This window comes from Haliaeetus albicilla, chromosome Z (genome assembly GCF_947461875.1).
Source record: "Haliaeetus albicilla chromosome Z, bHalAlb1.1, whole genome shotgun sequence".
NCBI classification, from domain to species: Eukaryota; Metazoa; Chordata; class Aves; order Accipitriformes; family Accipitridae; genus Haliaeetus; species Haliaeetus albicilla.
The window spans coordinates 52,663,727-52,680,677 of NC_091516.1; the positions used below are offsets into that span (position 1 = coordinate 52,663,727).

General features: G+C 39.9%; 1 protein-coding gene and 1 long non-coding RNA gene across 7 annotated transcripts in view; both read left to right on the top strand.

Annotated features, from left to right (window-relative positions):
* The window catches only part of LOC138683670 (uncharacterized), a 497,441-nt gene that overhangs the window by 80,992 nt on the left and 399,498 nt on the right, over window positions 1-16,951 (top strand). The window lies entirely within an intron of this gene.
* CSNK1G3 (casein kinase 1 gamma 3) overlaps window positions 1-16,951 on the top strand; it is an 86,688-nt gene that overhangs the window by 16,329 nt on the left and 53,408 nt on the right. For all 6 annotated transcript variants that reach the window (XM_069777189.1, XM_069777193.1, XM_069777192.1 and 3 more), the window contains exons 2-3: window positions 8,449-8,866; window positions 12,706-12,746. In XM_069777189.1, the coding sequence (XP_069633290.1) occupies window positions 8,689-8,866; window positions 12,706-12,746 (219 nt within the window). In that variant the 5' untranslated portion in view covers window positions 8,449-8,688. The remainder of the gene's footprint in view (window positions 1-8,448; window positions 8,867-12,705; window positions 12,747-16,951) is intronic.

Below are 16,951 nucleotides of genomic sequence, written 5' to 3' on the forward strand. Positions count from 1 at the left end.
ATAGCAAGAAGAGGATTATGCAAATAATTTAGAATGCTTACACTGTATGCATTGTTTTTTCACTTTAGATGATGCACACTTTTGAATGGTGTCTGACTTCTGAGCCCTATGAATTATGTCAAGTCTTTGAAAAAAAATCTGCTGGATCTTCCTTAACAATCTAGGAAAACTAATGCAATTCACATAACTCGTAATTTACTTGCATTCTGTATCAGAAGTCTTTGCATGCCCAAGTAACTGCAAATACTGCATATATACATCTTTGCCTTTTAGTGCTTTTCCTCTAGAATGTGAGTATTACAGTGAAGAAAAGATATTGCCATCAAAAGTATAACTCTGTCATAGGTAAGTGCAGTGTAAATAAAACCATGAATGCCTTTTGTATTTCTAAGGTAAATACTTCCTAAAATGTTGTGTAGGAACATCAATATGAAGAAAGTCTCAAGTGATCTCCTTATTTCAAATCAGCTTTGGATTATTTTATTAGGAAATGTTATAAGAGAACACTTGTGTCCTGGAGAAACTGTGATAGGAATGCTTGTGTGTCTTCCTTCTGACATGTAGTGTGTGAAAAATGTACGGGGCTTCCAATGTTTGTTTAGCAGGAAGCTGATAAAAGGTGCTAATTTCAGTTTATATAAAAATTATACCTGTAATGTAACTGGAATATCTTTTGGTTCAACAGCAGAAGAGGGAAGGGCCTAAGTTACCATATAATAGGTTTGTCCATGCAATAGATGCATTTTTGGAAACTGAAATTTGTGTTGTTAATGTATTTGGTTTCATGCATTGTTGCCTTAAATTTCAGTAAAACACTCAGTAAAGCATTACTTAAACGTTATGAGAAAATATTTTTTTAGGAAGGAAATCAGCAATCAGTTTATTTACTATTTATTTTTTTGGGTTTTATTAGTTTTTTTCATGCTTTGTGATTTGCTGTCAAAATGCTAATACCGTTTACAAAACTAATCTACTTGATAAGCTTCAGTAGAAGCTTCAGTATTTATCTTTATCCCTTGAATCCATTGTAACTTACCTTTTCTATTACTGCATTCTCAGTTTTTAAAATGACATTTGGCAAACAGGTTGTGGTGGGTCTGTGTGCAGACACAAAAGTTTCAGAAGCAGTAGTTTCTTAAATTGAAAAGTGCGTGGTACGCTATTTCTCCTGGAAGCACTTGCTGCTTTAAAAAAGCAGTTACTCCCATGTAGTGGTTGGAATTTCACGAATTTGTAAGACATGAGTGTTGCTCTTGTAAATGCACTACATGTCTGTGCCCAGGTGCTGGCAGGGGGGCTGCAGGGGCCTCTGTGAGGCTTGGCTTGGGCTGCCCTGTGCCAGACACCGTGGGGCACAGCTAAGCCAGGCAGTGAAGGTGGTGGTGCCTGTGGGAAAACATATTAAGAAAAGGTAAAAAAAGCTGTGCAACAGCTGTGAGAGAAACAGCCCTGCAGACACCAAGGTTGGTGAAGGAGAGGGGAGAGGTGCTTCAGGCACCAAAGCAGAGATTCCCCTGAAGCCGATGGAGAAGACCCTGGTGGTGCAGTTTGTTCCCCTGCAGCCCACGGAGAACCACAGTGGAGCAGATACCTACCTGCAGCCCGTGGAGGACCCCACACCGGAACAGGTGGATATGTCCTGAAGGAAGTTGCAGCCTGTGGAGAGCCCATGCCAGAGCCAGCTGCTGGCAGGAGCTGTGGCCCGTGGAGAAGAGCCCACACTGGAGCAGGTTTGCTGGCAGAACTTGTGCCCCATGGGGGACCCATGCTGGAACAGTCTGTTCCTGAAGGACTGCACCCTGTGGTGAGGACCCATGCTGGAGCAGTTCTTGAAGGACTGTCTCCTGTGGATGGGACCCCATGTTGGAGCAGGGAAACAGTATGAAGAGGCAGGAGCAGCAGAAAGTAGCTGTTACAGACTGACCACAACCTCCATTCCCCATCCCCCTGTGCCACTCAGCAGAGGGAAGGAGGTAGAGGAGTAGGAAGTGAAGGATTGAAGTTGAGCCTGGGAAGAAGGGAGGTGGGGGAAAGATGTTTTTAGCTTTGTCTTTATTTCTCACCATCTTACTCTAATTGGTGACAAATTAAATCAATCTTGCCCAAGTCAAGTCTCTTTTCCCATGACTCTAACTGGTAAGTGATCTCCCTGTCTTGGTGTTGACCCATGAGATTTTCATCCTATTTTCTTCCCACTGCCCTTTTGAGGAGGGGGAGTGAGAGAGCAGCTGGGTGGGCACCTCACAGAAGATTAAAAAAAGGCAAAAAGAGATTTCCCATATATGAGCTCAGTTTTTGAAGCTAATGAAAACTTCTGTAACTTGAGTTTGAGTGAAGGCTGGAATTAAAAAACATTGGCAATAGTTTCTTTGACAGGATTCTGTTTCAAATAGGCTGTTTCAGTTAATGTGTTAACTTATAAATGGCTTAAAAGAGCATCTGATTTGATATTTGTATAAATGTGCAGCATATAGTAAGACATTTTCAGTGTCTGAGGCTGTGTATTGAATAATCAGGAAAATGTTCTCTTGATGAACACTTGTTAAGGGAGAAGCCGCTGCCTGAGCATTCACACACCAATCAAGGAGTCGCACACACACCACCTGAGACTTTAACTGCTAGGACTGGACTCCCTTCTCAGTGGGCAACTCCAGTGAGCTGACGGATGCCCCTCCTGACCCCCCCCCCCCCCCCTCCCCGCCGTGCCCCAATGCTTCTTCTCTCATGCTCAACCCTAGGTTCTCTGAAGAAGAATCTCTGATCAAGACCTCCAAAACAGAATAAATTATGCTTTTTATCCATGTTGTACAAATTTAGACAGTTCAAGCTGGGTGCTTCCAAAGAGGGACCCCAAACACTAAAATGCCTGGGCAATTACACTTTTACATTCTAGATTCCTGCCCCTCAAACCATAGTCTGGTCCAATAGTAATATTTGGGTCTGGGGTTGTCTATTCTCTCACTGGGTCCTTTTTCTCACCTCTAGGTGGGTTCTTTCTCTTTCCTGGTTTTTAGTGTAGTGGTTGCTATGTCTCCTTTTCCTGGCTCAAACTGGCTGTGGAGTTTTCTGAATCTTCTTATTCCTCCAGTCGGACAATAGGTCAATATTAAGCAAAAACATTAAGTTATGAGTTCTGCTTTATCATGAATGACTACTTTTAAGTAGCTAAACAAAGTCCTTAAAGGCCTCCAAAATATATTAATAGCCTCTATATTTTATATACATTCCTGTGCTATTATAGCCTCACAATCTTATCCCATTATTGCCATGTGCTGTTTACATTTCATTCGAGTGTGGTCTGCATGCTCATGTAGCTCAGCTTTGCCACCTTCCACGACAAGCTGTAGTATTAGTATAAACTGACTTGAGGAAGTCCAGTGCCATTAGTGCTTAATAAACTGGTATCTAAAATTAGACTTAAATTTTGGAAAAAGGTATTTCGGTGTGGAGATAGGATATTTTTAAAATCAAGATTCTAAGCATAGTGGAAGTCTTAATCTCTGGTAACTTAATACTTTTAAGGGGTGGGCTTAGTTATGATTTGGATTTTCCAAATTAAAGATATTCCTGTGATTAAAGATGAGTGTCATGGTTTAAGCCCAGCCAGCATCAAAGTACCACGAAGCTACTCACTCAGTCCTCCCCCCTGGTGGGATGGGGAGGAGAAAAATGGAACAAAAGTGGGTCTAGACAATGACAGGGAGGGATCATGCACCAGTTATGGTCATGGGCAAAACCCAGACTTGTCTTGGGGAAAAAACAATCATTTTAATTTGTTGTCAATCACATAAATACAGGATAATGACAAGTAAAACCAAACCTTGGAACACCTTACCCCCACCCCTCCCTCCTTCCCAGCTCAGCTCCACTCCTGATTTCTCCACCTTCTCCCCTCCAGCAGCACAGGGGAATGGGGGTTGGGGTCGGTTCATCACATGTTGTCTCTGCTGTTCCTTCTTCCCCAGGGGGAGGACTCCTCACTCTTCCCCTGCTGCAGTGTGGGGTCCCTCCGATGGACTGCAGTACTTCATGAGCTGCTCCAGCATGGGTCCTGTTCACAGGCTGCAGTCCCTCAGGCACAGGCTGCTCCAGCGTGGGCTTTCCTATGGAGTCATGGCCATCTTTGGGGGCATCCACCTTGCTCCAGTGTGGGCTCCTCCCCAGGCTGCGGGTGGGCTTCTGCTCCCCTGCTCCCCTCCATGGGCTGGAGGGGGGACAGCCTGCCATCTCACCATGGGCTGCAGGGGCATCAACCTCCCCCAGTGCACCTTCTCCGCTTCCTTCTTCACTGACCTCAGTATCTGTACAGGGGTTTCTCTCACATTCCAATCTCCTCCCCCACTGCAGGTTTTTTCCCCTTCTTAAACCTGTTCTCCCAGAGGCACTACCACCATTGCTGATGGGCTCAGCCTTGGCCAGAGGCAGATCTGACTTGGAGCCGGGGAAGCTTCTAGCAGCTTCTCACAGGAGCCACCCCTGCAGCCCCTCCCCCACTACCAAAACCCCACCATACAAACACAAAACAATGGGTTAAAAAAATGTATTGTGCAAATTAATTTTTTAGTGGTAAAGCTTTAGTGTCTTGTTAACTACTAGGCTTCAACTGGACAAGCATGCATGCAGAGCAGCTACTGTGCTTTGCATAAATACTAATTAATCTGTCTTTGAGCTCCCAGCTTGGCTCCTCTGGTACTGTTTTATTGCTACATGAGCTGAAACAGTGTGATATTGGAAGCTTTTCTGGTGATGATGGACTTTGGCTCACAGCTGCTTTCTTAGAGATCACTGTTGCCTTACAGCTGCTACTAAATTTATGGTGCCCTTTGTTCTGATGTTGCCTGTTTGTTATTCCATGTTCCTGATGCATCACGACTTACTTCTCAGCATCCTCAGAACCCAGCCTGTTATAGCTAAGTTTTCTGCTCAGTTAGCAAGGCTACATGGTGTGCTCAGGTCATAGTTAAATACAAAGACAAAATGGGGAAAACTGAAATAGGTGACAAAACGAAAACTGTTTTATTCTTCTGCAGTTATAGAATCATAGAATTGTTAAGGTTGGAAAAGACCCTTAAGATCGAGTCTAACCATCAAACTTGCCCACTAAACCATGTCCTGAAGTGCCTTGTCTATGTGTTTTTTGAACACATCCAGGGATGGTGACTCAACCACTTCCCTGGGCAGCCTGTTCCAATATCTGACAACCCTTCCAGTAAAGAAATTTTTCCTAATACCCAATCTAAACCTCCCCTGGCGCAACTTGAGGCCGTTTCCTCTCATCCTATCACTGGTTACTTGATAGAAGAGACCAGTACCCACCTCTCTACAGCCTCCTTTCAGGTAGTTGTAGAGAGCTACAAGGTGTCCCCTCAGCCTCCTTTTCTCCAGGCTAAACAATCCAAACTCCCTCAGCCGCTCCTCATAAGACTTGTGCTCCAGGCCCTCCCCCAGCTTTGTTGCCCTTCTCTGGACACGCTCCAGCACCTCCATGTCTTTCCTGTAGTGAGGGGCCCAAAACTGAACACAGCACTCGAGGTGCGGCCTCACCAGTGCTGAATACAGGGGAACAATCACCGCCCTGCTCCTGCTGGCCACGCTATTTCTGATGCAGGCCAGGATGCCATTGGCCTTCTTGGCCACCTGGGCACACTGCTGGCTCATATCCAGCCGGCTGTCAACCAGCACCCCCAGGTCTTTCTCTGCCGGGCAGCTTTCCAGCCACTCTTCCCCAAGCCTGTAGTGCTGCATGGGGTTGCCGTGACCCAAGTGCAGGACCCGGCACTTGGCCTTGTTGAACCTCATACGACTGGCCTCAGCCCATCAATCCAGCCTGTCCAGATCCCTCTGTAGAGCCTTTCTTCCCTCAAGCACATCAGTGCCCCCACCCAACTTGGTGGTGTTGTCAAACTTACTGAGGGTGCACTTGATCCCTTGGTCCACATCATTCATAAAGGTATTAAAGAAAACTGGCTGCAGTACTGAGCCCTGGGGAACACCACTTGTGACCGGCCACCAGCTGGATGTAACTCCATTTTCTGCAACCCTCTGGGCTCGTCCATCCAGCCAGTTTTTTACCCAGTGAAGAGTACACTTGTCTAAGCCATGAGCCACCAGCTGCTCAAGGACTGTGCTGTGAGAGACAGTGTCAAAGGCCTTACTAAAGTCCAGGTAGACAACATCCACAGCCTTTCCACAGCCTTATGTTGTGATGCATTAGAAAAATACAATTTTAAACTTATTTGACATGTGATTAGATTTTATATATATATCAAGAGGTAAGCTATGGAAAATTTGTAAGCGAAGAACCTTGTTAACTCTGAAATCAGATTTTAATTTCTTCAGATTTGCCTGCATACCCAGTCCGTTCTGTAGTTCTAGTGCTCTGTTGCGGAGCCCATTGGTATCATTGGTACGAACCGTTAGTTGCCTTTCTGGCCTTTCACTGTTCCAAGGTAATGTCTTTCAGTGCTTGGTAGTATGAAGATTTTGGTATGTGCAAAATAGTGCCAGGAAGTTTGACTTCCACTCTGCTGAGATTACCAAACCATTGTCTTAATAACTGTCTATGCTTTTTTACTCTCTGGTGATGGCAGTAATATGCTGTTCTTAGGTGCATTGCTTCTATTTGCCATGAAGTCTGTGTATTAGCAGTAAAAATTCTAGGACTGTTTACCTTGTTATTTCTTACTGGAGAACCACTAAGACATGGAACATAAGTCTTTTTTCTTTGGTACTTAAAACATTTATGTATTGTGCTGCATCAAATGTACTGACTGTCTTTCTAAGTACTAAATGGTACCCTTGAATTCCCACCTCAATGCTCTCCATTTCTAGTTTTCTTATTCCTTCTCTCACTTTTGTAGCAAAGTGGGTGAGGAAAAATTACCTATTCCTCTCAGATTTGTGGTTTGGAAAGTGACTTTAGGGTATCTAGTGGTGGTGCTTGAACCTGCAAGATTATGTTGTAGCGAGAGGTGCTTGTATTTTTCTCTGAAATGCTTCCCTCTATACCATACCACACCACTGCATTCATTACTCACTGCTGAAGTCCTTTTCCCTTGCATTGAGCAAGTCTACTTAGACTGGAACCTGCATTTGTGTGTTTTGATTGTTCTCAGAAAAAGTCTTTCATTCCCCCCTTTCATAGTTAAGGTGATCATGTTTCTTCGCCAAAAAGATTTCCATGTGCTTCATCGTTCAGGTGATAGGTTAGTCAGTTGTTGATTAGTGATTTTTAAATATCTAGTTATGACCATGCTATGAATATCTGTGATTCAGCAGATGCAGTTATTTGGGTGGTTATTCATATTCTTTGGTATCTTTTCTCTACTGGCTTTCTGATTTTTTACATGTTGTAATAAGCTATTATGTGAGTAATAATTTTACTTCGTGAGAAATGAGTTTAAGAAATGAAAGTGTCTTCAGTTCAAAGTGTTTAATACAAGCTCCTGATAACTATCTTTAAAATAGGCTGTACCACACAAAATACGTTATTTTTTCAGAGGATGTTTTATTTCACTACAGGGTATTTCCAGCATTGAAGCAAACGTAACAAAATAATTTTGAACAGGTATTTAAGTCACCCTGAAATTTTGCTGAAGTAGTAGCTGACTGTCTTCTGAATTTTGCGTTTTTAAACCACTGTTGTTAAATAGAGAAAAATATACACTATTCTTACGGGCGAGGTAAAAATGAAAGCTTTCTCGGGATTTTTTATTGCAGTAGTAAGCTAGCTTGCAAGTTTTGCTGAATCCATGTAGGAATTTGTGTCTAGGCAGTGATGCTAAATGGTGGATAAGGGGAGTGGGGAAGCATATTTATGACATAATTGAATGGGGCAGGAGAGAATAAGTAAATATATTTTATTTTCAGACTCTAGGAGTTACTGAAAGGACTGAAGTAGCCCTGCCATGAGTTGATAAACTGCATCTCGGAAATTATAAATCAGAAAAGATAAAGGAATTGTTTCAAGTTTGAATATCTTTCTATAACTTCAATAACTGTTCGGCTTGAGCATTTCCATAGATCAACAGATACTACTCGGGGGAAAAAACCCCCAGAAATAAAACTCTTTCTTTTGCAGAGCTGGCATAAGTTGCAGTGAGTTTCTAAATGTTGATTTTAAGTGTGTTTATCTACTCAGGAAGTAGTTTGATAGGGTTTGGTGGGTTTTGTTGGGTTTTTTTTTGTTTGTTTGTTTGGTGTTTTTTTTTTTTTTGACAATACCTGTTGCATTAAGCCTTGAGATTTATAAGCTTACTTCAGTCACACCAGTATCTGTTGCTATTATGTGCTAGAATCAGAGGCTTTAACCTTACAGTAGTGCTTTTCATAGAGGTTCTGTAAAGCAAATATAATTAGTTACAGCTTGATTGTATGACTAGTTGAAGGGAGAGTTAATTTTGTAGAAGAATCTTACTGTGTTGAATAATTTTTGTTTTTCTTTAACAGAATTCCTGCAAATAATAGTAAATATTGGTGGTGTTGTGCATTCTGGAGATATAGTTTTACTACAGAATACTACCAAGGCTTTGCGAATGGGATGAACAGGCTGCTGTTGACTGCTTACTGACAGTAACCAGCTGGGCACTTCACTGGTGATGTTTTCATTCTCACCTTGTCCAATTGGACTTTGCTTATACTGATTTTTAAAAAGAGGAAGAAATCAAAGTGGAGTACCATAAACTTGACATGGATAACAGAAAGAAAGACAAGGACAAGCTGGATGAAAGAATTGCACGGCCTAGTGGGAGGTCAGGCCATAATCCACGTGGAACTGGTTCTTCAAATTCTGGAGTGTTAATGGTTGGCCCTAACTTCAGAGTTGGCAAAAAAATTGGATGTGGTAATTTTGGAGAACTACGGTTAGGTAAGATCCTTGTCTCTTTATTTCAGTTTACATTATTCAAGGCCATTGTATGCAGTCTAGGTATGAAAATGTCTACATAAACACACCACACAGCTCTTCAAACTAGTTTAAGCTTCAGGTAGGTTAAATTTGCCTTGCGCATCTTTTGTGGCTTGACCCCGGCCAATGCAAGCTCTATCACATATTAAGAATCTCCACAGCAGGAGACTTTCTGGGACTAAAAGTGTTTTGTAGCTGTGTGCAGTGCTGTCCTAAATTCGGTCAGTTGTGTCTTCCAAGACATGGGGAATTACTTCATGGTTATTGTGTTTTGCTACATTTCCTGGCTTCCTGAAGCAGTTCATTTAGATGTGTTTGGGGCTAAGTGTATGTGAAACACGTCCTCGTCCTGTAAGTCCAGCTTATAGTACTGTGGTCTTGGAAATCTCTTGCAGACACTACAGTGATTTTTTTAATGGCAGTAAGCTCTTGGGATTCCTTGGTTTCCTTTCCATCAGCAGCAGTGTAGTGAGGCTAAACAGTGAGCTGCTGTTACACAGGGGCAGTGAGAATCTATCTGTAGAGAGAATCTGGGAGGTGGGTAATTCAGACACTTAGTTCCTTGCTGAACAGATGGATGAAAATCAAATTATGAAGAAGGGACAGACTGAGAAAGACCTGTGGAGTTTTGAAGAATTTGGGCATAAAAGCTGGAAATTTTACCATTTATTAAAATAGACACTAAATGATGGGTCTATGCTTTTGGAAGGGTACATATTTAGTTTTGGTGATTTAAATTTCCATGACAACAGCATGATTAGCCAGAGTTTTCGAGATCTGGGAATTCTGTATGTGTTAACAAATATAACTTGACACTTAATGACAAGAATTTATTCCAGTATTCCTGGAAGCCTTGAGTTAATGCACTGTTTCAAGGTTTAAAGACAGATGGGTTTGAAAGTAGGGTATTTGAGAATAGGTGGGCTATGTAGGTGTTGTGTTTCTGTTGATCTTCTGCCTCTGATAGAAATACTACTTATTGTCCTTCAGACAATGTTTTCAATATAGTGCTTGCATAAAATATATAAACATGTTATAAGTATGTTTATAACATGCATAAAATATAACATGTTTTTAATATAGTGGTTTCTGGGGGCCTTATATCTAGTTTGAGTCAGAATGTAAACAAGCTTAGCATGTTAATACTGTAGAAGGATGAAAGAGAATATCGCTGGAGCTCTGACGGAGGATACTGAATTTAACACAGACTGAGCAAGACGTGCTCTTGTTATTCCTACTGAAAGTTAAACAAGATTGATTATTTTGACCTTTACAGTGTTATGTATGTGCTTCTACAGTTCACAAGTCAAGCTGAAACTGTCTTCAACTTCTCCTAACCTATTCTAAACTGGCTTTGAATGATAATTTTTCTTTTAAACCTCTCCATGAACTAAATCAAGCCAGTATAATTAATGTCACATTTACTACTGAAGGCAACTGTAAACTAATACAATTAATTTTTTTCCTGTCTGTTATCTTGAAGTGATCACAACGTACAGAATTGATTATCTGTTTCAGATCAGTATCAGTTTAACTCATTTGCTTGCAGGAGATACAGAGTGAAATCATCTTTTCTGTTCTAAATACAGTTTTAGAGTAGTTAAGACTTAAAGTCTGATAGTACTGAAATAAAATAGGACAAATGAGTAAAAGAAATAAGAGGAAGATAATAGTGTAGTGTACTGTCCTGCAACAGCAACCAGGACAGGTGAAGGCTTACTCTTTTTAATGTCTGCTTTTTTTTGCATATATAGTAGATATTTCAGAACCTTATTTATTGTTATTTGTGGGATAAGATGTTTTAAGTGTAATTTACTGAAAGAAGGATTTAATATTAGTATTGCAGATTTGATGTAGATTTATTATTTTTGCATTTACATTACTACAGTAGCAAGTAATTTAAAGTGGGCATCTTTCCTACAAAGATGTATACAAGGTCTTAAATTATCTTATGTACTTCTGCAAACTGGAATATATTTTGGTCATGTGTCTTAGGGTCAAATCTTAAAGACTTGAAGGAGGAATAAAATTGTTAAGGAGTGCTGAAGTTGCACTTCAGGAGATAAAAATTCAGTTACGAATCGGTAGCCATTGTAGTTCTTCCTGAGAAGAACAGAATGGCCAGACTTCTGTAGTGGCTTGTGGATCAAATGGTAAATTGGCCATCTGTAGCAAATGAGTGTCTGTGATGTGCAACCATTAACTGTCCAAGGACTAAATTGTTTTGAATATTTAGCTGTTAAGATTAAGGCTCTTCTGAGTTACAGTTAAGATGAACTGATGGGGTAGTAAAAGAAAGCTTGTTGCTGCTGCATGTGATGCATTATGCATTACCTGTTCTGTGTTTAGAGATAGATCAACAGTGGTGTCAAATCTGCTGTCTTCCATATTGTAAAGAGACAACTGTCTTGATTCACCACATGGAAAATCATAATGTCCCTTCTGATATTTCTTCAGAATAAGCCTGTCATTACTGCATTTGGCTACTGAAACCCAATATCCAGTTGCTTAACTGTAATTGGATTTGTTAGCTACTCCAGTAGCTGATTTATGTATCTAATAGACTGAATGAGCAGGGCCTCTGCAAGAGTTTCTTTTAATGTCTTCTAGATTGTAATAGTATGCAAAGACACAAAAGCAACTTCAAAAAAAAGTACACTTTTTGTCAAAAATGTAGCTCAAATGATCATAAGATAAGAAATAACTATTTAAGATGCCTGAATTTCCACTGTAGTCCCTGGATAGGTCTTGGAATTATCCATTCTTTTGGTGGTCCAATTAGGGCATGCTGCTGTTTCTGTGTTTACTATTGTACAGCCTTCAGGTATCTTGCTTGTTGTAGATTGATCCTTTAACAGACACATGATTTGAATCCATCTTTTTTTCAGCTTTGCAAGAGTACTCTATTTTTAAAAAGAAGAATTAGAGCTGAGATCATAGTCTTTGACTATAAATGTAACTGTCTTCACAGGGAACTATTTTGTCTTGGTCCATGTCTTTTCCCTCTTTGATTTCATTAACAAAACTGACCTAAACATGGGAAATTCAGACCTGAGTAATACTGCAGAGAAAAAAGTAGGACTGTCATTAAAAATAATACACACTAAGCTCATTTGATGACTGTAGAGAAACTAAAAGTATCAGAAGTGACAACTAGTTTTTTCCTTTATCTGCTACTTTTTAATTTTACAACTGTAAAGCTTGTTTAATATTGTAGTCATTGCATACAGTTTGAGGTAATGCTTGTTGAAATACTCTTAACCAGTTCCAGAATCACTTTTAAAGCAGCATATGCATTTTCCAAATGGTGTAAGCATTTAACTCAGTAATATTCTCGCCCTGTTTGTCCTGACTTTAAGCTTAGTAAATTATGGAATTGAGGAAAAAATAGCCCTAGTTAATTCTAACTGTAATTAGTGTCTGGTGTTCCAAAACCATTTGATAATTTAAAAATAAATTTTAAATAGTTATCAGCAATAAATATGAAAGTGTAGGATATCACATTCCACTTAGAGTAATTTACCAATTTTCAAGCTTTTCTAGTGTATAAAAATTTTGCAAACTCAGTGAAATAGCTGAAACTTTCTCTCAGAGAAACCGCCACTTCTTACACTATTCACGATTGAAGTTCTCTTTGAGGTATGGTACCAGAATAATGAAGCCACATTTTTTAAGTCACTACCAGAATACCTACCATCTTAGATCAGAAGTGTTTCAAAGACTTTTTTGAGGTTTAAATGGCATTATAATTGAACAGGAAAGCGAATGTCTCACACTCTTGTTTTTGTTCTTTTTTCAAGGAAAAAATTTATACACAAATGAGTATGTGGCAATTAAGCTGGTAAGTTAATTTTTTTTTAAGGATTTGGGATAAGAAACTAATCAGAATTTTCCTTTCATATATAATCGTTTGATTTTCATAGTTGAAATCCTTAGTAGTCTTGTATGTGTTCAACTGACTAGATGAAAGCAGTTAGTCATAGATGTAATGATATACTTTGGCTATATTGAATGAAACCAGTGTTAATTGTTGTCACTGTTTTGAGAGCTAAATCTATGTTTGTAAAGTTGATGATTGACTGCTTCTTCAAGGATACGCTTAGCAGTCTTCTAGTAGATTCCTTTTTTGTGCAGTAAGTAGAGGAACACCATATTTAATGTGAGTCTGCAGACTGCCTGTATTTTAACACCCTTATTCCTGACCCAAACTGTTTTTAATCTGTAATCACTGGTATTTGCACATCTGTTTTGCTAGACATGTTTTATTTGTAATGATGTGTAAAATGTTTCCTTCACTTACAAACGCAGTAAATTTGGGTATTTTTTAATACGTCATTGTTCTGCTTTTTCTGAATCTTTTATCAGAACTACTCAGTTTACTTCATGTTTTGCTTCTGAATACTTTTAACTTCTTGGTAAATGACTGTTTATGTAACCAAAGTATTTCAAGATGAAATTCATTTTTTTACTTTTTTGTCATTGAAGGAATTTTAGGATTCACATTAATTTCTTATTGTTGCAGTAGGAGAGAACATTTTTCATAGCACAGTATGGTGAATTTCTGGTTCCATAAAGTGGAAGGTAAACTATGGAAACAGAAATACATGGCTTTAGATGGGCAATCTAAAAAGCATTATAAATGTATATACTAAACTTCTGAAAAATATTTGTAACATTTACCTTGCTTAGAAAACTGTTTACTTCATGAGTAGTTACAGATTTAAAAACATCCAAGTTATGGTTTGAAAGAGTAATATTGGATACAGTTTTGAGGGTTATTGTGTGTGCGTTATACCATATTTAAATTAATTTTCATTTAAAGTATCTTGAACTTACTTTGTATGTCTGGTAAAACTTAAATGGTCTGACAATTCCTCTAGTTAAAGACTGTTTACTATAAAGTACATTCAGAAATAGTTTGCAAGACAGTGTTTTTTTTTTTTTTTTTTGTAAACACTAATTACTTGATGTGGAGCAAGAGAACTTTTTAATCTGATCAGTGGGTTTTGGTAAAAACATTTTTATTATATATGTAACTACTAATAAACTCAGCTACTATTTCAACCCATTTCAACTTTCAAAGATACTATTCAGTGGCAACTCTTACTTTGTTTACAAATTACTCAGTCTTACAGCTGTTCATTTACAGCTGTGCAAAAAGCTTGAAGTATCATTATTAAATAACTTACTCTGAAGTCACTAAAGAACCAGTGTAGTAAAGTATGTCTCTAATTTACTACTAGTGCTTAAAGAATTCTGAATATGTAGTTAACTTTTCAAGTTGTCCTCTTACATTAGTGGTCTGAAAAGCTATAGTGTCTTTGCAATAAACAACAGATAGAAGGAATAATAGTGAAAACCAACACAGGAGCTTGCATCATCGTTGTAAGGTAAAAATACATTTATTAGCCGGTAGAACTAGTGGGTTCTTTTAATATCGTTCTCATTTTTTTTTATATCTTTCAGTTCTTCTGAATTTGTTTCCAAATTTGAAGGGATTTGGGTCCCAAGGTTCAATTTGTTAAAAGCAGCTACATCAAGTTCTAGGATTTAGTTGAATTTTGTTTTTTTGCTGGTTTTCTTCTCCTATTTGAGACAGTGCCAGGACTTTATTCTAACAGTTAGGTAGGTTGTACTTGCTTGTGGGGTATACCATCCTTCCCCTTTTAAAATGTAAGCCTAACAATTTTTCCCTATCTCTAGCAGTTACTCCCTTTGTACTTTGAGAGCAGTGATTAGGCCTATGGTCAGTCTTTGTTTTGTTATCCTAAATGAGGCACTCTTAATTTCCTGTCTGTTTTGAGCCTGCTGTAGTTCAAGTTTAGCCCTCCTGAATGGAGTTACTTGAATTATGTATGTATTCTAGTTTGAGCAGTTACCCTTGCCAGTTACGGTTGTGGTAATATATTTCCTGCAATATCTTAAAATTGTATTTGTATTCCTCATGCTGGCATTCCATTGTTGATGTACTGTTTTCTTGTGAGCAGCAAGACATGTGTGCCAGATGTTTTGTGTATAACTGGTAACCATATACTCCAGTGCAGGAGAATTGTGTGGGTTTCTCTCAAGAGCATGAGTTATAATGGCTGCATTTATACAGCAGCTTGCAGGAGTGCTGATGTTTAAAGTAAATTGATTTTATAACTACTGTTTTGCCTTAAACTTTTCATTGTGTTGAATTAATATTTCCCTCATGGACAACGTTATACAAGTATGTTTATGGTGCTTATGGCAACTTCAGGACTTGTGTAAGGAAACAACTTAAACAGTTTTTATATGTTAGTCCTGAGGGTCATACAATGTATGCGTTTTAATGTGTAAAGTTTATATGTAAATGCATATTTATTCTGGTAAAATGGCTACACTTCCAGGATCTTACTCTTAATCTGGCTTCTTTCATTATAGCCTGTTCTGGTTGGGCAGATACTCAAGTTTGAAAGGTTAGAACAGACTTTTTTAAGAACTGAAAGGAGACTTTTAATAGGCTTTTATCAGTTGTGCACTGTCTACTGGTGTTTGTATGTTTCTGCTGGTCTGTTAGTATACAAATTGGTATTTTGTGATCAGGTAGTTCAGCAATAGCCATTTGGTATACATGAACTGTACCTTTCTTGCTCACCTCTTAATTTATTGTTAGATTAACTTCTTCTATTACATGACCCTCTACTTCCCTTAAACCTCATATTCCCCATTCAGCTCTTCTCTCTCCTTTAGTGTTCCTCCCTTTCCCTTTGACAAATTTCTCCATCGCCCAAACTTATCTCCTCTGCAGGATGCCTAACCACTAATCAAATACCAACTAAAGGAATTTCTGCTTGAGCTGCTTCTGGAAATAAATCAGTTTTTCCTTCTGTCTTTGTGTGAAAGCAAGTTATGAGGTAGTCACTGCTGCTTTTAATCTGTAATCTTTAATTTATTGATCATTCAACTGTTAAGATTTTAATCCTTAAAACAGTAAGTGGGCTGTGTGTGGAAAGAAGATTGCAGTTGGTTCCAAGGCTGGAATATTTTTTCTTCCTTTTTTGTTTTTAAAGAATTGTTGCAGTTGTTGTGGTTTAAGCCCAGTCGGCAACAAAGCACCATGGAGCTGCTCGCTCATGCCTCCCCCCTGGTGGGACAGGGAGGAGAAAATATAAATAAAAGCTTGTGGGGCAAGACAAGGACAGGGAGCGATCACACATGGATTATGGTCACACGCAAAAATCCAGGCTCGACTTGGGGAAAAAACCCATCATTTTAAGTTGTTGCCAATCACATCAAAACAGGATAATGGGAAATAAAACCAAATCTTATAACACCTTCCCCCCACTCCTCTGTCCTTCCTGGCTCAACTCCACTCATGATTTTCTCTACCTCCTCCCTCCTGCAGTGGTGCAGGGGGATGGAAAATGGGGGTTGGGGTCAGTTCATCACATGTTGTCTCTGCAGCTCCTTCCTCCTCAGGGGGAGGACTCTGCACTCGTCCCCTGCTCCAGTGTGGGGTCCCTCTAACGGGAGACAGTCTTCCATGAACTTTCCCAACCTGAGTCCTTCCCATGGGCTGCAGGCCTTCCCATGGGCTGTTCCAGCATGGGATTTCCCATGGAGTCACGACCATGGGGCATCCACCTGCTCTGACATGGGCTCCTCCCCGGGCTGCAGGTGGGCATCTGGTCCCCCGCTCCCCCCACGGGCTGGGGGGGGACAGCCTGCCGTCTCGCCATGGGCTGCAGGGGCATCCCCTCTTCTGGCGCACCTCCTCCCCCTCCTTTTTCACTGACCTCGGTATCGGCACAGGGGTTTCTCACACATTTCAATCTCCTCCCCCACTGCAGGTTTTTTCCCCTTCTTAAACCTGTTCTCCCAGAGGCACTACCACCATTGCTGATGGGCTCAGCCTTGGCCAGAGGCAGGTCTGACTTGGAGCCGGGGAAGCTTCTAGCAGCTTCTCACAGGAGCCACCCCTGCAGCCCCTCCCCCACTACCAAAACCCCACCATACAAACCCAAACCAGCAGTCTAGAATGATACGATTTCAGAACCTCCCTAGCACACTGTAGTAAATTCA